This window comes from Sycon ciliatum, chromosome 11, assembly GCF_964019385.1.
Source record: "Sycon ciliatum chromosome 11, ocSycCili1.1, whole genome shotgun sequence".
NCBI classification, from domain to species: Eukaryota; Metazoa; Porifera; class Calcarea; order Leucosolenida; family Sycettidae; genus Sycon; species Sycon ciliatum.
Window position 1 is genome coordinate 14,516,010 of NC_088653.1, and position 23,917 is coordinate 14,539,926.

Here is a 23,917-nt window from a genome sequence, read left to right on the forward strand (position 1 = left end):
TTCTGCCTTGGTCGAAATGCTGATGGTTCTTTCTTTTTGAAGAAAGATCATGCATACTATTATCAAGTGCAGGCTCAAATGTTTCTGTGCCAAGCTGCGTATTGCGATTTCATTGTGTATTCTCATACGGATCTTGTCATTTCTCGCATCTTGCCGGATACTGATTTCATTTCTGGTGCCATTTCTAAAGTCTCTGACTTTTTCAAACTGGCTGTGCTGCCAGAGTTAGTTGGCAAGTTCTTCAGCAAAGGCTTTGAAATCGCCGCAGGACATGCAGCATCAAGTGAACATGCAGGCCAGCACGTGCCTCAGACTGGGCATTGCTTCTGCAACCAAGTGAAAGATTCAGAGACGGTGACGTGTGCTAGTGTTGAGTGCCCTGTCAAGACATTCCATGTCGTCTGCTTGCGGATGAAGGGAATACCGAAGCGCAAATGGTACTGCCCCACTTGCCGCAAAACAAGGAAGGCCGAGAAGGATGCCAAGAAAGCACCCAAGAACGTTAACCCTGCATCTTGAATAATATTGCTCATGCCGAGCCGGGGTAACACTGAGAGTTATTTTCATATCACATTGTGATGTACTTATTTATGGTGCTGTGCACTGAACTGGAGCTATGGCTTTATGACAATGTTATTTATTTAGCATTGGGTTAGCTATCTTCACCATGTTGGTGTGCTTACATGTTTCTGTTGTATTGCATTGGTGCTTGTTCCCTTGGCCTTTGTGTCTTGCATCAAGAGTTAGCGTGTGCATGCTTAGCTGTGTGTCTGACTCATGAGTCATGCTGATGCTTGCGAGCTGTATGCTACTGTACGTGCTATGTGCGGATCATTCTGCTGCTGGTTCTACATAATGACGTCTTTATTTCTTTAGTACAGCCATAGTACTTGCTGCTTTGTCCAACTGTCTTATGCATGTTTCCTGTGACCTCGTGCATGAGCACGTGGACCTGAGTTAGTTCCGGAGATGCAAATGTTCCGGGCTCGAGGTAGTAGTTGGCGAGTTCCTTTCGATCTTCTTCAGATTTCTCTTGGACTGCAACGTTCGTTATACTATAATTAATTTTGGTAATGCTATAATTATTATCTGTATCCCTGTATTCCCCTGGATTGGCTGTGGTTGTGCCTGGTTGGGGTTGGGTCGTTGTGCAGTTGAAGTCGCGTTCCGTTACAGCACCCACTTCTGGCATGTACGCACGTGCACACTTCTGGTCTCATATGCGTACTCTACCGCATACTCACGCATTCTCAAAGAGAGCGAGAGAGAGGCTGCATTATTGCCTGGACGAATGAATTGTCCAAGCTATCACTGCATGACCAATAAAGGAAAGAAATAGTACATGTGAGTCAGGGTAAAGCATGCAAAGATAAGAGAGAGGCAGAGAGAGAGAGAGAGAGAGAGACTGCCTTATCGCCTGGACAAGTGAATTGTCCAAGCCATCACTAAAAGACCAAGAAAGGAAGTGAAGGGTGAAGCATGCAAAATTAGAAAGAGAGAGAGAGAGAGAGATGGGGATTTTATGAAGGACTTTGACATGAAGTTTGATGCAAAAAGGTTAGTATGATGAGCCCTCACGGGGTCGAAACAGCTAGCTGTCCGGAGATGGAGCAAGCACTACTATACACATCCAGCTATCCAGCTCTGGCTTTGTCTCAGAGCTAAGGATACATCCCTGCTAAGCCAAAGGCACAACTGACTCACAGCAATTGCACAACGCGCAGCACACAGTGGCAATCTTGTCAATGACAGCAATGTTTGGATCACCGCTGTCACGCATGAGGAGGTTGATCGGCAATGTGGATTGCAACAGTGTATACTTGTTGCGTAGCACACCAATCACACGCTCAACATGAATCCGGACTCGGGAGAGCTGTCTCGCTTTGTCAATTTCAATTCGAGACAACTGGCTCTTCCCTCTCGTGAATGGTGGGATCACAAGCTCAGCACAGTACAGACCTACGCTGTCTTGTACAGTAAAGCCCCTATCTGCCAGTACCTGGTCACCCGGGAGGAGTTTCTCCAGAAAGCCACAATTCTCGGTGATGTGCTTATCCGATGTCCTCCCACCCCAGGCTTGTGATATGAACGATATTACACCTTGCGGTGTAATGGCAATGAGGAACTTGATCGTGTTGTGCGATTTATAATGCGAGTATGACTGCCCTCTCACCATCAGATCAGAGGGACGCTGGCAGAATACTTCGAAGCAGTCGATGATGCACACACACTTCTTGAAATTCTTGGCGAACTCTGGCGGCATTGTCTTGCCTAGATCTCCCGGATCTGGCCATCTTACAAGTGGCTTCATACGCACATACATAATGTTCACCCACTTCAGCACATACCTCGACACGGTACTCTGGGCCACACCAAAACGATACCCAAGGTCAGAATCATTTAAGTTCAGGCGGAGCTTCATTAACGTCATCAAGAACTGCGTGAACAATGAGGTTGCCGAGCGGTGGTGGCGCTCAACGTCGCTGGAAACAAACTCAAAAACAGTGATGAGCACAGCGTACGTTGGCAATCCGGTGTAGAGCTTCACCTTGTCATCATTACATATCAGATCGTTCTCAGAAAGTGCTGCTCCACCACGGAGAGTTGAGTTTTGGGCCCTTAATTTCTTCACCTCCTCTCTCAGCAGCAAGTTCTCACATTTCAAATTATCGAATTCTGACTCGTGATGACAGCATTTACCACCGGTGTCTGGACTAGCTGAGTCGGTCCTATCGCTGCTCTCCACAGGGATCTCCACAGGTTTGTCAGCAATCTACAAAACAACAACAATAACAACAAAAATAACTCAAGCATTCCAAGCCCTCCATGTGATGTAAATCTCATTCTATTATCTCTTATTAGCCACAGTACAGGCCATCGTGAGGATAAAGATTTGAATTTCGACAGCCTTGTCGGCAAATTTGCAGTTGCATTAGTACTCACCACGCTCGGTGGAGGAGTATCATCGCTGCTCTCCACAGGGATCTCCACAATATTGTCAGCAATCTACCAAACAACAACAGTACACACAGGCCATCGTGAGAATAAAGATTTGAAACAACAACCTCCTAATAATCACTCTACTCTCTTATTGGCCACAGTAGTACAGGCCATCGTGAGGATACAGATTTGAATCTCGACAGCCTTGTCGGCAAACAGACTTGCAGTTGCATTAGTATACAGTGTAGTACGAACTCACCACGCTCGGTGGAGGCGTATCTGCACCGGTATCGAACACCGGGCCTGACCGTACACGTTTCGATCTCCGCTCGTACGCTTCTAGTTGCTCCTTCTGTTTCCGTTTCACAGGACTCTGTACAAATGAAAAAACTGACGGCAAATAATCTGGAGAGAGAGGGTCATCACTCTTCTTTCCACCAACAAAATGTGCAGAGCACAGCCAAGTGTTTTGATTTGGTGACCACTTGTCACGACGAACAGCTACAGTCCACTTCTTCCGTTTCACAGGGTCTGCCGGAAAGCGGTAGAAACTGACAACCGAACCAACCTTAGACCGGTTACTGCAGCCAACAGCACAACAACTTTTGACCATCGCACTAGCAAAACTGCAGAAGGAAGGACTCTTCCACAACGAAACAAAAAATGCCTCCTCCCTCATAATTATAATCAGATCAGCAGCTGCTTCTCAAGTTCAAAAATTTAGTTTTTTGCCACTCAGTCCCTCATGATGAGCTCAGCGGGGCACCGTTACTATGGAGATTGCAGCCTGTGACGTGTATTGCATAAGGTCTATACTCAAGTGTGGCTTATAATCCAGTGTGGCTTATACTCCAGTGTGGCTTATAGGCCTTACACAATACAGTGCAGAAGTCATGTTTTCATGGTTTCTCAGCATCCGGCCATGGAAACCATGGTTTTGCGGGAGGCTTGAAAACGTGAGCCTACAAACTGTCCTGCGGCCTCTACACCGTGGCTGTCCGTTCTCTCGGTTGCGAACGTTTTGGCACCAATGTTAGTCAACAAGCGGTTGTGTTTTTTTTCTGTTTTCCTGTCGACCGATGACCATGTCCAACCAAAATTTCAGTCCCGAATCTGAGCGTACAATCATCGAAATGTGTTGCGACATGCTGAAATAGACTGATAAACTCGTGATGACTAGAACTGCGAAGGAGCAAAAGGCTACACGCCTGCTGAAGAATCGCATGGAAGCAGTCGGCCTCGTGGAACGCTTCTCCATGAAAGAAGTACACAACAATGTCGACTTGCTCAAGAAAGAAGGAACGAGAGCTGTACAAGGCCCATCGTCTACAAAAGTCGTCGGTGAATTCCTTTTGTCAACCGACTAGCCCATGCTCGGGCATGCGCCATTTTTATCTCCAAGACAACTTGGTCAGCCGCGGTGAAAACGCACACCCGCGCCTGGTTTCAAAATTTATCAAGCTGGTGTGAATGTCCCTGTCGCACAGTCGCACAGTTGCATACTCACATCGAGAATACTGGTGACACCTATTCACGTATTGTGAATGGCCTATCATACTCCAGTGCGGCTTTCACTCCGCAAACCACAGCAGTCATAGTGATTGTTATGCTCACAGGATGCTGCACTGGCAATCTCGGAGGGCCGGCTGTGAGGTTTTGGAGACGATGGTGGGCAGGACAGTGCCCTTGTATTTTCCTGTTTTTTTGGTGTTTTTTGTTTTTGTTTTTTTTTTCGCGTTTTTTTCGCGTTTTTTCACACATACAATTGTTTTCATTTTTTGGTGTTGTGTTCTAATCATTCGCCATGCCACTGTCAATTGTATTCTGTTTGCCCGTAACAGAAGCCTGTACCTAGCGGATACTGCACAGTTGCTTTTCGTGTCATGATTGGAAGCTGTGGCCTTAGTAAAAAAAGGATTTACAATTCCCGGAAGATGCCCTGAGGGCGTCTTGGACTATTTGGACGCATTTGACTTAATTGGAGGGATTTGGAGAGGTTTATTTCATTTTGTTGCGTTGGCAAAGACTTGGTGGGGCTGCGTAAACATTAAATTTTCATGGAATTTCAAAAATTTGTAAAAAGGCGACGTGGAGACAATAATCTTAATTTTTTTTTTTTTTTACAATGATCACAGCTCACAGGCAAGGACAAAAAATTGCATAGTGGGAGCATAGTGATGGTGAGGCTTTTTGCCCTCAGCCGACCCGAGGTCTCGACGTCATGGGGACATAAAACGCACCAAAAAAAAGAAGAAAAATGAAAGGAGTGACAGGTACATGATACGAAATGTTAGGAGGAGAGACAGTACATTAGAAGGAGGGGAATGATAAGACAGACAGTGCTAGGAGGAGAAGGAGAGAAAAGAAGAACAGACGTTAGTGGGAATAGTATGTGGAGCGGAATTTGGAAGTCATGGGGTGAGGCAGATATGATGCTGATGATCAGAGATGGTCATGTGCCCACGACCAGTCGTTGGTCTTCAAATAGCGGTTGGCTGCAACTTTGAAGTGTTGCAAGTTCTTGGTGCAGAAAGGACCAGAGAAGACTCCGGCGGGCAGCTGGTTCCAGACGGGGACAACTGCGTGAGGGTAGGCTCGACACAGGTTGTTGCGGGAACGGACTGGAAGTTCATTGGCCAGTTGGTGTGCGTGAGCATTACATCTCTGGAATGTACTACGGGTGGAGTGGACTGTTCGGTGTTGGGGCTGCTGGGGTGGCAGCATCCTCTGTAGAAGGGGATGCGCATCCGGACAATGCATCTTGTACAGGAGGCAAAGTGCTGCAACCATCCGACGAAGAGCAAGACTTGGCAGCCAACACATTGGGGCGATGGCACGGATAGCCCGGGCTTGCACACGGTCGAGTCTTGCAAGATGGGATGGGGCCGCTCCCATCCAGACAATAGGGCAGTACTCCATCACTGGGCGCACAAAAGCATTGTAGGCTTGGATGCGACCGGGCACGTCTAGGAGGTGGAAAGCCTTACGCAAAGCACCAAGTCGCTGTGTTGCCCGGAGGGCTACGGTACGAAGGTGGCGCCGGAATTAATAGTGCAATGAACCAATTGCACAGGCATGATGGCCTTCTCACCGTCCCATAGGTCCGGTTCTCACAGAAAGATGAAGGAAATTACATCATGCAATGAATATAACTAAGTGCGCACTCATATCACAACCATGGGGACGAATAGTGAATTCCAGAACGTTTTCTTGTCACAATTATCAATGGAATTCGTGACTAAAGAGAATGATGATACTACAGTAGGATTTATACACTTGGACTGAAGCAACGAGGATACAAGAATAGTAAGAAAAATAGCACAAACCTGGGAAAGTTGTTTGCACAGGTAATAAAACTATACAGGTGAGAAATGATGGTAAACTCAGCGAGTGCAGTGTGACAATGGCCATGCATGTGCAAGTGTGTGTGAGTGTGAATTTGCTGGAATAGTGTGAGTGCAGTGACGTTTTCTTTTTGTTAACAAAGATTTGGATCACGAATGCGAATGTAGACTGCTTCTAGAACTTTCAACTGCTAGAAACTACTTGCAGAACGAACAACACTGACCCAATAGCCTCTATTCCAGTGAATTCGCATTCACACACACTTGAACATGCATGTCCATTGTCACAATGTACTTGCTGAATTTACTATCATTTCTCACCTGTATAGTTTTTATTACCTGTGCAAAACAATTTCCCAAGTTTGTGCTATTGTTCTTACTATTCTTGTATCGTCATTTAGATATATTCATTTCATGAAATTTCATTATCATTTATATTATTGCTAGCTTCTGGGGCAGTGAATAACTCGAGTTGCTGGGATTGCAGCATTTTGTGGGTGCACACGTGATTATGTGAGCGCTCATATGTTCCAAGTGACTAGTTTTGCCAGCGACGAAGTAAAAATGTGTGGGTGTTGGTGGGTGTGTATTTGTGTTTGTTTGTGTGTGGGGGATCCTTGTGTGTGTGTGTGTGTGTGTGTGTGTGTGTGTGTGTGTGTGTGTTTGTGTGTGTGTGTGCGTGTGTGTGTGTGTGTGTGTGTGCGTGCGTGTGTGTGACTGTGTTCTTGTTTGTTTGTTTGTTTGTTTGGGGTGTTTGGGCCTGCTTGCTTCTCCGTGTGTGTGTGTGTGGTGGGGGCACAAACTAATCCATAGGCATAGCCTTATCATGCCATGGGGTGCTGGGGCTAGACTTCCGTCCGTTAGACATTCCATTGAAACACCGATTTAGACGCTTGACTACTAAATTGTGAGTGGTGCGTTCACAGAGATGTGCTAATTGAAAACATTGCCTTGGTACGACTCGTGATATTCCTGTCTGTTTTGTTTGTCTCTCCCTTTTCGAATGTGTTCCCTGTCACCTGCAGAAACTGGGACTGGGTGAATGAGATCGAGCAGGCGGCGCAGAACAAGGACAAGGCTCAGAAGGCGAAGGAAAAGCGTTTCGAGGAGAAGGCGGCACCGATCTCCGACCGGTCCAGCGTACGCAAGGCACACACGAAGGACGTGGCGCACATCGACATGGGAGACTTGCCTGTACACTTGCCAGAGGACGCCTCCCACATCCAGCAGGACCTTGACGACCTGGTCAACGAGCTTAGCACGCCGACGTCAAAGCAGGTGGCAAAGTCCCCGTCCACCACCAGCGATTACAGCGCGCAGTCGGTCAGGGAAGAGGAGCTGAAGTTTTCCTACAGGGAGGGCGTGAGCGCTACACCCAGCAACACTGCCATCGACATGCACGACAGTCAATCACTTGCTGATGCCTCCGCCGATGCAAGCAATCCCTTGAACCTCGAGCGACACGCCGCACAAGCCGGCGGACAGGAGATGCGAGTGCAGCAGGACAGGACACCAGGGATGTACACAATGCCGCGCAGCAATCACGCCAGCGAACGAAAAGCCCTCTCCCAGGCAGATTCTGTAGAGGCTGCCTTACGCAGGACTGAGACCAACCACGGTCTTGAGAGCAGGATTGAATCAAAGGGCTTGGTCAAGTCGAAATCCAGCGCTCACAGCATCAATCGCGAACAATCTCAGGGCCCAGCTCCCGACAGCCTCCAGACCTTCACGGCGGACACCATTTCGCAAACTGAGTCCTTCTATGACGATGTGGAGGCGGATGAGTATGCAACGACTTCGTCAAAGAAGAAGAAGAAGAAGAACAAGGGATCTAAGAAACAGACAATGGAACCCAATGACAGCAGTCCGTCATCCATTTCCGCCGAAGCTGACGGCTACGATGCGGTAGAAGGCCAGACAAGCGCGGACATGTACACGACCGTATCGAGGACGGCCGACTTTGACCGAACCCAGATGGGCCAGACGCAGGAGTTCGCGAAGATGGCCAACGTAACCAAGATCGAAGACAAGGAGTATGGCCCACTCGGCGCCGCTCAGGTCGCCACTGCCGTTAGCCGGCGCACGGGCGCCCCAGCGCATACAATGAGCAAGCGCCTGGCCTCGCAGACGGCCGTGGTCGAGGAGATGGACGACAAGGAGTACGATGCCCTCACGCCCTATCAGCTAGCCGCTGCCGCCTCGGCCAGCCGGGACCAGTCTGCGCAGTGCGCCAAGGCAACTCGACACGAGCAATAAGCGAAACGCCAATCCCGAACCTGATGCAGTGTGAGCGATGTGTACAGAAACTCTGCACTCCGATATATTTGAACAGAAGTCTGCGTTTCCTGGTATGTGAAGATTTGGAAGGAGAAAGTTAGTTCTCAAGGAGAATTGTTAACTTTGTACCTTCGGTTTTTGAGAATAACCATCTAAAAATACTACCAGGGGGTGTACGCTTCATCCAATCAATATAGTATCCTGTTTTATGTTTTTCTTTACTTTTCAAGACTCAAGTTTGTGTATTTTGTCATTAGCAGACTGATGCTACTCATGGCCTCTTTGTATTCCACACCACTACTCGAAAACGGAACACGTTTCTCGAATGCATTAGGGAACCATGCTCAGGGCCTATTTCCACAGTACGGTACCGTCAGTGCCGTGCCGTGAGTACCCATGGTGATTTGCTCACGTGAGGGGCAGTTTTGGCGCGATTCCTTTCGGTCGCTCCTGCCGTACCGCGCCATGGACATTCCGGTGCCGAGGGCCTCTGGGGGGTGGGGTGGGGGGGGGGGGGAAGGGGGGTGGAAATGGCATGCCGTGGGGTCGAATGCAGCGAGTAGATATTTTACTACTCCATGAAAGGAAGTTTTTCCTTTTTTTGTATTTGTGGTACGAAGTTTTTTCTTGGCTGTTCGCTTTTCGATTGGTTGATTTTTGAGCTTTCTCCAGTCATCTCCCCCCAGTGTTCCCTCGCGACCAGAGTCAGAAATTGATAAAAATGGTGATCCGGCCTGCCGACAGAATGCCCGGAATGACTGTGCACAGAAAAGGTGTAAATCACTCTCAGCTTCAAGCTCGTACCTCTGGGTACACGTAACCTGCCCAAATCGTCGGCACGGCACTCACGGTGCCGTAGTGGAAAACGGCCCTTGGGGCACATTCAGACTACCGATAAAAAGTGACGGGATGGGAAAGTTTCAAGGTGATTCGATCACGTGACGTTACTGGCACGTTACCGGTGAAAAGGTTTTACTGCCTCGGCTGCTGCGGCAGTAAAACTCTTCCGGCAGTAAAAAGAGTGCTCAGGCTGGGAAAAAGGGAAAATCCCTTCTCAGTGCCGCGGTGAGACCTGCAAAACGTATGTACCGGCAACGTTAAGTTTATCGGTAGTGTAAATGTCCTTCACGGTTTATAGCCTTTCACGGTTTGACGGGATTCACGGTAGTCTGAACGTGCCCTTAGAGGCGATTTGCACGGCGGCAGTGCATGCCGCCGGGAAGAGAAGCAAGTGATTCCGAGAGCTTGCCGTGATACGGGGAAATTTTGACGAAAATCGATGCAGGATGCACTTAGGATACACGTATGGCAGGATGTACAGGATGCACGTGTGGCAGGATGATGCACGTAACGGCAGGATGATGCACGTAATGACAGGATGATGCACGTATGGCAGGATACGTGCATGCTACGTATGGCAAGATGCACATACAGTACCTGTAGTAGAAAACAGTCCACGGAATGTCACGGTACGCGGTATGCATATTCACCCCCAGCTAGCCCCCTCACGGCACCGAGACTGTACACCGCAGACCGAGATAGCCGGCGTGATACGTCCGCGCCAAAATATGAGTGCATGTGACTGAATCTTCATGGTAACATCACGCGCGGGATGAATCCTGCCGTCGTGCAAATCGCCTCTTAAGAGTCCATATATGTAGCAACCAAAGAACACCGGATATGGTCAAATTTCCTATTTCACTCAAAGTTGGCTCCTTTCATCCCTAGTTGGACCTCATTCACCCACTACGACAGTCCGGTCCAGAAACCCTCCGATATCGACCAAAATTATAATAAAAACGATAAAAGCACGAACAGAAACACCTTAAGACAAGGCACAAGAACGAGGGGTCACTGCTGCTCACAACAACACAGCGCAGCCAAACCAACTAGAGTCAACTTCGCTAATAGCGACTGCGGATATAACGACAATTCGCGAATAACGACAGAATTTCCATGCCCAGAGCAAAGTCCCTTCCAACTGTAATACATATAATGAGACTTCGGGTGTAACGACACTTCGCGAATAAGGACACTTTTTGCTGCCCCGCCGAATGTCGTTACATGTATAAGCGAAGTTGACTGTATGTCTCACACCGATCCAAGTTACCTAGCAATGTTTGGCCATCCAACCGCCCAAGCAGACGAGAAAGTCGAGCAGCTCCACAACAACAAATCAGCAAGGACTGCATCAGTAGCGCAAGATGTTCCAAAATTTTCTCTTCTAGTGCAAGTGCCAATTGGGCAGCAAGTGCACATGAGTTTCACGTGTGCATAATTATGTGCATCGATGCCGCGCGTACCTAGCCAGAGTGCTCAATTAATTATTTGACAAGTCAGTGAGCTTTGCATAACGCAAACAGCAAAGGCACTACCCCACAAAAGAGTGCTCATATGCTACAACTTACAAGAGCAGGAGCGACATGCATACAATCCTAATTATACTGTAATCAGGGAGTCGTAAAATACCGGGAGGCAACACGAGATGCACAACCGCGTCGGATGATTGACTCAGCTCGGGCACGTGTGCTGAGGGAAAATATAGAATCCCCATGAGGTCAAAGCGGCGCAGGTCATGCACAAAGGACGCGTTCGCTGTTTGGTCCCAAAAATCAAAAAAATATCCTGCTCCCAAGCAATCGTCCGAGTGTCAGCAGTTGATTTGGTTATTCTAAGTTTGTGCCTTGACCTTCGGAGTAAAGGATGATGGAGCTTGACAGAGATGCCTGCCAAAGTGATGAGTCCACCGTGGAAGATGTAGTCTACTAGATGACGCCACGTATCCACTTGGTGACCTGAGTTGTGGAGATGTTCAGCTGTGGACTACTGGTGAGATTCTCTCGTCTGCATTTTTTGGTCTTGTCTTGTCCTTGTGAACACGAATGTATAATCTGTAGTATACTAAGCGCCCCAAACTCACCCGAAAAATTAGGTGGTCGATACCATCCTTTACATCTGAGTCTGCCCATGGTGCATTGTCTGTTCACTATGACATGTGACAGTGTTGAAACTGTGACAGGATATTTGTTCAAGTCCTGAAAATTATGTGTGTACCTAGTATGTAAATTGTTGACATTATAATTATTTATCACTCCCTTAGTATTGACTCACATAGATTTTTGCCATACCTAAGCAGTCAAATATTCCTGCATATTTCACTCCTTAGGGCTATATTGACTGCTTATATTTGACTGCTTAGGGGTTGCGCAGTTGAACGGTGCCTAGTGCAGCATTGTCACTGCATGAGTAGGTGGTGGTGCAACGGTTGTGCAATCATAAAACCGGGATTCATGAGGTTGTCGTTCTGGAATTTGAAATACGGACTGTTTGTCGTGATAAATCTAATATTGACTTCGTACTTGGTCAGTATAGGAAATAAAAACCTCGTAAAAGACCTCGGCTTCGCCTCGGTCTTTTACTCGGCTTTTATTTCCTATATTGACCTCGTACTCAGTCAATATAAGATACGTAAACCTCCGCCCTCAACCCTTGCTTTGCCTATGTGCAGATCCATGTAAGAGTGGCAGTGCCATCATGGTGGACAGGCCTATGGAAGGTGCAATCATCCATGAATTTGCGAACTGCTGACAATGAGACAGGCGAGTGTTACAGAGGCGATGGAGTCATTCCTGCATGTTATCAAGACACAGTTACACAAGGCATCAGGTTTTGGAAATATGCTACGCCAGGAAGTGTGCCAGCTGAAGGCATGCAAGGGTGCTGGCATTTCGCAAGCATGGCAACAAGTGCTCTCCAGCATCTCAACAGCTTTTCCCAAAGTGAAGCTCTGTATAAGACACAATATGACACAGCTAAAAACAACTTAAGCAGTGACATGTGAATGTTGCACGAGCATGCGTGTGTGTGTGCATGTGTGTGTATGTGTGCGGCTGTGCCAAAGCCTTGTAGAGTGTTCATTTGCGGCTGTGGCAGGGACTTCCGCCGGCCCAATGATGTAACTCGCCACAGGAAATACTGCAACTACTGATGCTATCATTGCACGGAGCAATGGGCATCCAAAGGTGTATGTGTGTTGTGCATTGGTGGTCGATTCACATGGCTTTGCGAGTTGTGTGGATTAAACACTTATCTGGTGCAAGTCTTGATCTGTCTCATTCAGATCTTGTTCGCTATCGTTGCTATAAGAGAAAATCTGTGGGCGCACATTCAGTGCATTTGCAGATTTGCGTGCTTCTCTTGCGACGGGCGTATGCATGGTATGTGCGTGCGTGCGTGTGTGTGTAAGCTTCTGTGATGAGTGGATCAAGCAGTATACAGGGTATACACGGGTATTCGCCTTGAGTGCATTCGCCGATAGTGTGACTTTCGTCGCAGAGAACTTTGCTCAGTCGGTCAGGCGACTCGGCCTTGCGTTTTCTGAAGGCAATGTGTTCAGAACAGCTATGAACAGCTATTAACAGTTAAGAAATGACAAATGTGTGCAGTTCGTGTGACCATAATGACCGTAATGACCATAATGTGAAACACTTTGAATGCAGAAGAATGAGGATAGTGGCATCAAATGCTGCATGGATTCTGTTTGATATGCTACTTTTGTTTCCCTTCCATGGAAAGGTGAGTACATCATCGATCTTCATCTCGAAACTTCACACAAACCGAGAATGGAACTTGGACAACATGAAGGGGCCATGTGCATGGTGTGATTAGTGGAATTCTATTCCGAAAACAGGGGTGTCATTCGCACTGACTCAATTCAAATTTGAGTACATTTCGTGAATAACTTACCTTGAAATTGCGTCGTCTCCAAAGCAGTGGACTTCCGAAAAAATTAAACGGCTCAACCTAAGGTAATGCGTGGTACGTATCAGAAACAACCAGCTTTCGCTCTGGAGATCCAGAATAGGCCTCGAAGCATATGGCAAAACAATAGAGAAAAAGAAGATGACGACGACGTTTCAATCACGCATCAAATTTCGTGCGCGGGTAACCCCGGGTCGAGTGCAGCAACCCTCGGATCGTGAAATGTGTGGCGTGTCGCCTCCCGGTATTATACGACTCCCTGACTGTAATGCTGTTCAAAGCACGCTTTTTCGGCCACAATGGCTCAATAAGACGAAAGCCTAGGAGCGTAATACCCAATGCCGTAGACGGCAAGCTTTTTGCATACATACACACATACTCAATCTGTGGACAGAACTGTTTCGTCCTTTGTGGACTCGTCAGCGCAGCACAGAGGAAATGAGGCCGAACCTGATAGCAATGGAAATAAAAATTTCCAATCAGGCCCGAACATACCTTGCCAGAGTGCTCAAACTGACAAGTCAGTGAGCTCTGCATAACGCAAACAGCAAAGGCACTACCCCACGCAAGAGTGCTCAACTGCTACAAGAGCAGGAGCGAAATGAACAATAGTATTACATACATACATACACGAGTTACAGCAGAAACACTTTTGATTCCTCTCAAGTGTGTGTACTAGGCTCTTCACCTTGGTGGGTTGAGTACTGTCACGAGCAACAACAACTGCCTCCGAGTGTACAGCATTGGGTACATACAAGCATAAATAAATACATACATACAGAGTGAGATCGGGTTCCACACTCCGTCGCTTGATGACTTGTGTTGTAAATACATACATACATACAATCTGCGGACAGAGCTGTTTCGTCCTTTGTGAACTCATCAGCGCAGCACAGAGAAAATGGGGCCGAACCTAATAGCAAAGTCGACAGATCTCCTGTGTACCGATTTTGTGGCACAATGATTATAGCCATTATATTTTGTCGTCTCCAATCATATGTAGGTTGGTTCTCTTCATGTTATTGTGACCAATTTCATAGATGTTGGTTGCCTTGTTGCTTTTTCTCCCCTCTCCTCTCACCCAAGCCATTCTGCATAAGCGAAGCTGTGGACGCAGCATACTGCTGCTACACTTCAACGCGGGAATGCGTATAATAATAATAATAATACGAAATAGTGGTTGCGACTTCGGCGATAATTTGTAAGAAAGGGTTTGCTCCCCACACCGGAGCTCGCGCTATTCCGCCGACTTTACTTATAATAATAATAATTTGCAATTTCAAATTTGGACTTCACGAAGAATTTTCTAAATGTTTGGAAATCTGAGGCCACATGCCACGTACTGCTCTTTTCTCTCCAAAACTCAACACTTGCAAGCCAGATATGAAAGAAAGAAAAAATCATCAGTCACACCACCGGGACTCGAACCAGGGACCTTGCTATTCGCGAGCAATGCTCTAACCAACTGAGCTACAGTATGACTCTTATCCAAAGTGATGGTAAATCTATCCTTCTTCGATCAATCAATATCAGGCTTGCATCATACTGGCAACTCACACCAATCAAGAGGGCCCTCGGCCATTCGGCCAAATTTGAAATTGCAATTTATTTCGTATTTGCTCGCAGTGGACATAGTTTGATGCGCTCCCCATGATATCAAGCGAATGACCGAGGGCCCTCTTGATTGGTGTGAGTTGCCAGTATGATGCAAGCCTGATATTGATTGATCGAAGAAGGATAGATTTACCATCACTTTGGATAAGAGTCATACTGTAGCTCAGTTGGTTAGAGCATTGCTCGCGAATAGCAAGGTCCCTGGTTCGAGTCCCGGTGGTGTGACTGATGATTTTTTCTTTCTTTCATATCTGGCTTGCAAGTGTTGAGTTTTGGAGAGAAAAGAGCAGTACGTGGCATGTGGCCTCAGATTTCCAAATAATAATAATACTAATAATAATAATTTGAAACTCGGATGTTGAGCCATAAATAAATGTAAAAGAGAAAAGGACATATGGATACGAGTTAAGAGTAACTCTCCATCACTGTAACATGATACTATATACAGTCAGAAAGTGCAATAACTAGGCACAAAACAGTACTCTGTCAGTTTTGTGCCTAGTTATTGCACTTTCTGACTGTATATAGTATCATGTTACAGTGATGGAGAGTTACTCTTAACTCGTATCCATATGTCCTTTTCTCTTTTACAATAATAATAATAATGCTGGGATGACGATTACACCATAGCTCAGTGGTTAGAGCATCGCTAGCTACAAGCGAGGGTCCCTGGTTCGAGTCCTGGTGGTGACAGTCAATTTTTTCTTCCGACTTTTCCCGTTTGTCTCTTTCCCTCAGACTAGTGAAGATTTTATGACTTGGGGCTCCCCGCGTGCTAGAGTGTACGTGAAGTGTGTGGGTACAGTGAGGGCTGCGTCCCACCCGCCTGTGTGGATTCACAGGAAGTGTGAGTTACGAAGTCTGAAGAAAACGTTGAACGGCCTCTGCTGGGATGACGACTACATCATAGCTCATCATAGTTGGCTACAAGCGAGGGTCCCTGGTTCGAGTCCTGGTGGTGACAGTCAATTTTTTCTTCCGACTTTTCCCGTTTGTCTCTTTCCCTCAAACTAGTGTAAATAATAATAATAATTATAATAATAATACGAAGTAGTGGTTGCGACTTCGGCGATGACTTGTAAGAAAGGGTTTGCTCCCCGCACCGGAGCTCGCGAGGGTCCTCGACGTCTGTCTCACTGTCTCACCGTCCAGGAGCGACACTGACTCACGCTGCTATCTGGTGTTCACGTGGTGTTTGTCGCGCTGGAAGCGGAGCGTCTCTGTAAGTTTGTATCCCTGGTGATGTTTGTGCCTGGAGAGCACTATATTAGGGACTTCAGACCACGTGACTTCTTGGCCCAAAAGCGTGCAAATCGACGCCTGCACAAATCGTGTGATGGTCATATGTCAAGTCGTGTAGAGAAATGTGGAACCGTTTTTCGAAATGAAGGAAGTCTTGTACAGTTGGAGAAAGTTTCGGTTCGTCTTGTTGGAGCTTGCTTTCGTTTGGGACCAGCAAGAATGGAGCTGTTACGTTCATTTTTGACGGAGTTACGTATGCGGATGGAAGGGAAAGGTGAGAAACCATATGATCCGTCCGGGTCCCCTTCTTGAAAATGTCATATTCGTATTCTATGACCTCGAATTAGTCTAGATAGAAGGTAATCTTTATTGTTTTCACCTTCCAGAAGACCTATTTCTTGCATTATTCCTCTTTGTACTTTGCCGTGCAGCGTCGCCATAGTCACAGTATGGAAAGCAGCGAGAAGTATCCTGCGCTAAATGATGCTGATGTACAAATTGAATTGCGCTTGGCTGTTTCGGTCCATGCCTCGATTCTTGTCTCCGATGCTGTTATGCTCGATCTGGTTGAGCTCCGCAAGAATAGCTGAAAGAGTGCCGAACTGGGAGATGTGCTATATACTCTTGTTGCTATTTGCTGCATCTCTGCCGATGATGATGTGCGTGCTACGATTACCCCAGCCAATACAATGTCCTGTACATGTACATGTTGAGCTTAGTCAGTGCCTCTTCCGTGATCATTCTTTTTCTTGACACCAACCTCGCCAACAGTCCGAAGCTATCTCAGGACTGTATTATCAATGTCTCCTGTTACTAACCACCGTTACATTGTAAACCATACTATTCAGCTATTTCATGCGGAGAATCAAGATTGCTTTTGGATCTGGTGTACGGTTGCTATGCGTTGCCAAGGACAGTGGGTTCTCTCAGTTTGACATATCTCTCTGATCTCAAATGTGTGGGACGTTTGTCGGACAAAACCGGTGATAGGCAATGACTATTTTGCTTGTAACTTTAGTTTCCTTTGTCCGATTTAGAAAAACTAAAGACCAAACTCCTCAGGAAGCTCTAACCTATCCAAAAAGCAAAACATAAGCCACAGAAAACCGATTTGAAAAAATGGTCTGAAGTCCCTAACTATATAAGTGGTGCTCTTCAGGCACAATCTTCCTCAGCCTACTCAAGCTCAACTGATGAGGGGTGAATTCCCCGAAACACTGTGTATTGAGCAGGGAGTGGTGCTTTCTTGCAGGTTTGCCGAGTCGAAGGTTCGATGGACTTCTCGTGTGCTCTGGATGGCAGTCGTGAGTCAGTCAAGTAAAGTCGGCGGAATAGCGCGAGCTCCGGTGTGGGGAGAAAACCCTTTCTTAATAATAATAATAATAATAATAATGTAAAAGAGAAAAGGACATATGGATACGAGTTTAGAGTAACTCTCCATCACTGTAACATGATACTATATACAGTCAGAAAGTGCAATAACTAGGCACAAAACTGACAGAGTACTGAGACATTCGACGTCCTGACACCTAACTTTAACACATCTCCGTAGCGCTAACCGACAGCCTTCCAACTTGGAAGGTTCAAGGTTATGGAAAGACCAAAGAGGGAAAGGCAAGCGCAACGAAAACGAGCAAAAGCTACAGTCCCAACGGAACAAAGAATGTCGATTGTTACTGGACGATGACGAGACCAGTACGATATTTGACAAAGCGGTCTAACTACAATTCGAAGCAGCAAAGCAGCACACCACCCAACTTGGGTGGGTCATAAATATCAAAGATAAGTAAAGAAAGGGAAGCTTTGCGAAAACGAATTGTACAAGCCGAAAGCCAAACTCCTACAGTACTCCTCATGCATGCTTTGCTGCTTCGAATTGTAGTTAGACCGCTTTGTCAAATATCGTACTGGTCTCGTCATCGTCCAGTAACAATCGACATTCTTTGTTCCGTTGGGACTGTAGCTTTTGCTCGTTTTCGTTGCGCTTGCCTTCCCCTCTTTGGTCTTTCCATAACCTTGAACCTTCCAAGTTGGAAGGCTGTCGGTTAGCGCTACGGAGATGTGTTAAAGTTAGGTGTCAGGACGTCGAATGTCTCAGTACTCTGTCAGTTTTGTGCCTAGTTATTGCACTTTCTGACTGTATATAGTATCATGTTACAGTGATGGAGAGTTACTCTAAACTCGTATCCATATGTCCTTTTCTCTTTTACATTTATTTATGGCTCAACATCCGAGTTTCAAATTGCACACCTGATGAGCCGTCACGAACCATACGGCGAAACGTACGTCGTGTGAAACAACTTGTTTTGTAGTCAACTAGTCCATCACAATGTCATGCATGAGGAGTACTGTAGGAGTTTGGCTTTCGGCTTGTACAATTCGTTTTCGCAAAGCTTCCCTTTCTTTACTTATCTTTGATATTTATGACCCACCCAAGTTGGGTGGTGTGCTGCTTTGCTGCTTCGAATTGTAGTTAGACCGCTTTGTCAAATATCGTACTGGTCTCGTCATCGTCCAGTAACAATCGACATTCTTTGTTCCGTTGGGACTGTAGCTTTTGCTCGTTTTCGTTGCGCTTGCCTTCCCCTCTTTGGTCTTTCCATAACCTTGAACCTTCCAAGTTGGAAGGCTGTCGGTTAGCGCTACGGAGATGTGTTAAAGTTAGGTGTCAGGACGTCGAATGTCTCAGTACTCTGTCAGTTTTGTGCCTAGTTATTGCACTTTCTGACTGTATATAGTATCATGTTACAGTGATGGAGAGTTACTCTAAACTCGTATCCATATGTCCTTTTCTCTTTTACATTTATTTATGGCTCAACATCCGAGTTTCAAATAATAATAATAATAATAATTTGGAAAGGATTGAGAGAACTTCAAATTCAAAGGATCAGTCGGGGAAGTGAACTGCCTGAAAAGAGAAAAAACGCCAGACCCACCAGGACTCGAACCTGGGACCCTGCTTGTCATGAGCAATGCTCTAACCACTGAGCTATGGGACCAGGCTGAACCTAGAAGGCGCTGACAAGTTTTTCACTCCAAAGGCAGCTCACAACACGTGCCACACATACTGATGGCACTCGGGTCTTTTTCCCTCCCCCAGGGGACCAACCACGGTCAGTTTCTGGAAACTACCAGAGGTGAAAGAAAGTGATTAAATTTGGAAAGGATTGGGAGAACTTCAAATTCAAAGGATCAGTCGGGGAAGTGAACTGCCTGAAAAGAGAAAAAACGCCAGACCCACCAGGACTCGAACCTGGGACCCTGCTTGTCATGAGCAATGCTCTAACCACTGACCTATAGGACCAGGGTGAACCTAGAAGGCGCTGACAAGTTTTTCAATCCAAAGGCAGCTCACAACACGTGCCACACATACTGATGGCACTTGGGTCTTTTTCCCTCCCCCAGGGGACCAACCACGGTCAGTTTCTGGAAACCTCCAGAGGTGAAAGAAAGTGATTAAATTTGGAAAGAATTGGGAGAACTTCAAATTCAAAGGATCAGTCGGGGAAGTGAACTGCCTGAAAAGAGAAAAAAACGCCAGACCCACCAGGACTCGAACCTGGGACCCTGCTTGTCATGAGCAATGCTCTAACCACTGAGCTATGGGACCAGGCTGAACCTAGAAGGCGCTGACAAGTTTTTCACTCCAAAGGCAGCTCACAACACGTGCCACACATACTGATGGCACTTGGGTCTTTTTCCCTCCCCCAGGGGACCAACCACGGTCAGTTTCTGGAAACTACCAGAGGTGAAAGAAAGTGATTAAATTTGGAAAGGATTGGGAGAACTTCAAATTCAAAGGATCAGTCGGGGAAGTGAACTGCCTGAAAAGAGAAAAAACGCCAGACCCACCAGGACTCGAACCTGGGACCCTGCTTGTCATGAGCAATGCTCTAACCACCGAGCTATGGGACCAGGCTGAACCTAGAAGGCGCTGACAAGTTTTTCACTCCAAAGGCAGCTCACAACACGTGCCACACATACTGATGGCACTTGGGTCTTTTTCCCTCCCCCAGGGGACCAACCACGGTCAGTTTCTGGAAACTACCAGAGGTGAAAGAAAGTGATTAAATTTGGAAAGGATTGGGAGAACTTCAAATTCAAAGGATCAGTCGGGGAAGTGAACTGCCTGAAAAGAGAAAAAACGCCAGACCCACCAGGACTCGAACCTGGGACCCTGCTTGTCATGAGCAATGCTCTAACCACTGAGCTATGGGACCAGGCTGAACCTAGAAGGCGCTGACACGTTTTTCACTCCAAAGGCAGCTCACAACACGTGCCACACATACTGATGGCACTTGGGTCTTTTTCCCTCCCCCAGGGGACCAACCAAGGTTAGTTTCTGGAAACTACCAGAGGTGAAAGAAAGTGATTAAATTTGGAAAGGATTGGGAGAACTTCAAATTCAAAGGATCGGTCGGGGAAGTGAACTGCCTGAAAAGAGAAAAAACGCCAGACCCACCAGGACTCGAACCTGGGACCCTGCTTGTCATGAGCAATGCTCTAACCACTGAGCTATGGGACCAGGCTGAACCTAGAAGGCGCTGACAAGTTTTTCACTCCAAAGGCAGCTCACAACACGTGCCACACATACTGATGGCACTCGGGTCTTTTTCCCTCCCCCAGGGGACCAACCACGGTCAGTTTCTGGAAACTACCAGAGGTGAAAGAAAGTGATTAAATTTGGAAAGGATTGGGAGAACTTCAAATTCAAAGGATCAGTCGGGGAAGTGAACTGCCTGAAAAGAGAAAAAACGCCAGACCCACCAGGACTCGAACCTGGGACCCTGCTTGTCATGAGCAATGCTCTAACCACTGACCTATAGGACCAGGGTGAACCTAGAAGGCGCTGACAAGTTTTTCAATCCAAAGGCAGCTCACAACACGTGCCACACATACTGATGGCACTTGGGTCTTTTTCCCTCCCCCAGGGGACCAACCACGGTCAGTTTCTGGAAACTACCAGAGGTGAAAGAAAGTGATTAAATTTGGAAAGGATTGGGAGAACTTCAAATTCAAAGGATCAGTCGGGGAAGTGAACTGCCTGAAAAGAGAAAAAACGCCAGACCCACCAGGACTCGAACCTGGGACCCTGCTTGTCATGAGCAATGCTCTAACCACTGAGCTATGGGACCAGGCTGAACCTAGAAGGCGCTGACAAGTTTTTCACTCCAAAGGCAGCTCACAACACGTGCCACACATACTGATGGCACTCGGGTCTTTTTCCCTCCCCCAGGGGACCAACCACGGTCAGTTTCTGGAAACTACCAGAGGTGAAAGAAAGTGATTAAATTTGTAAAGGATTGGGAGAACTTCAAATTCAAAGGATCAGTCGGGGAAGTGAACTGCCTGAAAAGAGAAAAAACGCCAGACCCACCAGGACTCGAACCTGGGACCCTGCTTGTCATGAGCAATGCTCTAACCACTGAGCTATGGGACCAGGCTGAACCTAGAAGGCGCTGACAAGTTTTTCACTCCAAAGGCAGCTCACAACACGTGCCACACATACTGATGGCACTTGGGTCTTTTTCCCTCCCCCAGGGGACCAACCACGGTCAGTTTCTGGAAACTACCAGAGGTGAAAGAAAGTGATTAAATTTGGAAAGGATTGGGAGAACTTCAAATTCAAAGGATCAGTTGGGGAAGTGAACTGCCTGAAAAGAGAAAAAACGCCAGATCCACCAGGACTCGAACCTGGGACCCTGCTTGTCATGAGCAATGCTCTAACCACTGAGCTATGGGACCAGGCTGAACCTAGAAGGCGATGACAAGTTTTTTCACTCCAAAGGCAGCTCACAACACGTGCCACACATACTGATGGCACTTGGGTCTTTTTCCCTCCCCCAGGGGACCAACCACGGTCAGTTTCTGGAAACTACCAGAGGTGAAAGAAAGTGATTAAATTTGGAAAGGATTGGGAGAACTTCAAATTCAAAGGATCAGTCGGGGAAGTGAACTGCCTGAAAAGAGAAAAAACGCCAGACCCACCAGGACTCGAACCTGGGACCCTGCTTGTCATGAGCAATGCTCTAACCACTGAGCTATGGGACCAGGCTGAACCTAGAAGGCGCTGACAAGTTTTTCACTCCAAAGGCAGCTCACAACACGTGCCACACATACTGATGGCACTTGGGTCTTTTTCCCTCCCCCAGGGGACCAACCACGGTCAGTTTCTGGAAACTACCAGAGGTGAAAGAAAGTGATTAAATTTGGAAAGGATTGGGAGAACTTCAAATTCAAAGGATCAGTCGGGGAAGTGAACTGCCTGAAAAGAGAAAAAACGCCAGACCCACCAGGACTCGAACCTGGAACCCTGCTTGTCATGAGCAATGCTCTAACCAACACGTGCCACACATACTGATGGCACTTCCCCGACTGATCCTTTGAATTTGAAGTTCTCCCAATCCTTTCCAAATTTAATCACTTTCTTTCACCTCTGGTAGTATCCAGAAACTGACCGTGGTTGGTCCCCTGGGGGAGGGAAAAAGACCCAAGTGCCATCAGTATGTGTGGCACGTGTTGTGAGCTGCCTTTGGAGTGAAAAACTTGTCAGCGCCTTCTAGGTTCAGCCTGGTCCCATAGCTCAGTGGTTAGAGCATTGCTCATGACAAGCAGGGTCCCAGGTTCGAGTCCTGGTGGGTCTGGCGTGTTTTTCTCTTTTCAGGCAGTTCACTTCCCCGACTGATCCTTTGAATTTGAAGTTCTCCCAATCCTTTCCAAATTTAATCACTTTCTTTCACCTCTGGTAGTTTCCAGAAACTGACCGTGGTTGGTCCCCTGGGGGAGGGAAAAAGACCCAAGTGCCATCAGTATGTGTGGCACGTGTTGTGAGCTGCCTTTGGAGTGAAAAACTTGTCAGCGCCTTCTAGGTTCAGCCTGGTCCCATAGCTCAGTGGTTAGAGCATTGCTCATGACAAGCAGGGTCCCAGGTTCGAGTCCTGGTGGGTCTGGCGTTTTTTTCTCTTTTCAGGCAGTTCACTTCCCCGACTGATCCTTTGAATTTGAAGTTCTCCCAATCCTTTCCAAATTTAATCACTTTCTTTCACCTCTGGTAGTTTCCAGAAACTGACCGTGGTTGGTCCCCTGGGGGAAGGGAAAAAGACCCAAGTGCCATCAGTATGTGTGGCACGTGTTGTGAGCTGCCTTTGGAGTGAAAAACTTGTCAGCGCCTTCTAGGTTCAGCCTGGTCCCATAGCTCAGTGGTTAGAGCATTGCTCATGACAAGCAGGGTCCAAGGTTCGAGTCCTGGTGGGTCTGGCGTTTTTTCTCTTTTCAGGCAGTTCACTTCCCCGACTGATCCTTTGAATAAAAATAATAATAATAATAATAATACGCAGTTCCGGCGTGAATTATAGAATAGAGCTGGGGGCGTAAATGCCAAATCCACACAGGCTCACACCATAACACACATACATGAACATACACCCTCTGCCAGCGAAGACTTTTGTGTTTGATCGTGCTCCACATTATTGTGTTGAGCCCTTCTCCGGGGCAGAAGGAGGTTTTCCTCCTTGTATATACAGGCATACATACACACAACAACAAATCCGTTGACCGCCGAGCTGCACAGAGTGCTCAATGACAGAGCTTAGTACATATCAGACTCAGCGTAGGGCGTTCAGGTTGGTCGTAACTCTGAGTTTTAGGCCGCTAGGCAATCATCACTGATTCATCAGACAACTGACACTCGGATCTACCCAGCAATATGGATTACGCTTATTTAACACAAAGGGCCACAA

General features: G+C 47.0%; 1 protein-coding gene across 1 annotated transcript; it reads right to left on the bottom strand.

The window, feature by feature from the left end:
* Positions 1–1,272: 1,272 nt before the first annotated feature.
* Positions 1,273–3,750, bottom strand: LOC135827768 (uncharacterized). The gene is made up of 3 exons (XM_065340215.1): positions 3,200–3,750; positions 2,944–3,006; positions 1,273–2,773 (listed from the first exon to the last, which is right to left on the bottom strand). Exons 1-3 carry the CDS (start codon positions 3,617–3,619, stop codon positions 1,679–1,681), a joined length of 1,578 nt encoding a protein of 525 aa, XP_065196287.1. The 5' UTR covers positions 3,620–3,750; the 3' UTR covers positions 1,273–1,678.
* Positions 3,751–23,917: the final 20,167 nt, after the last annotated feature.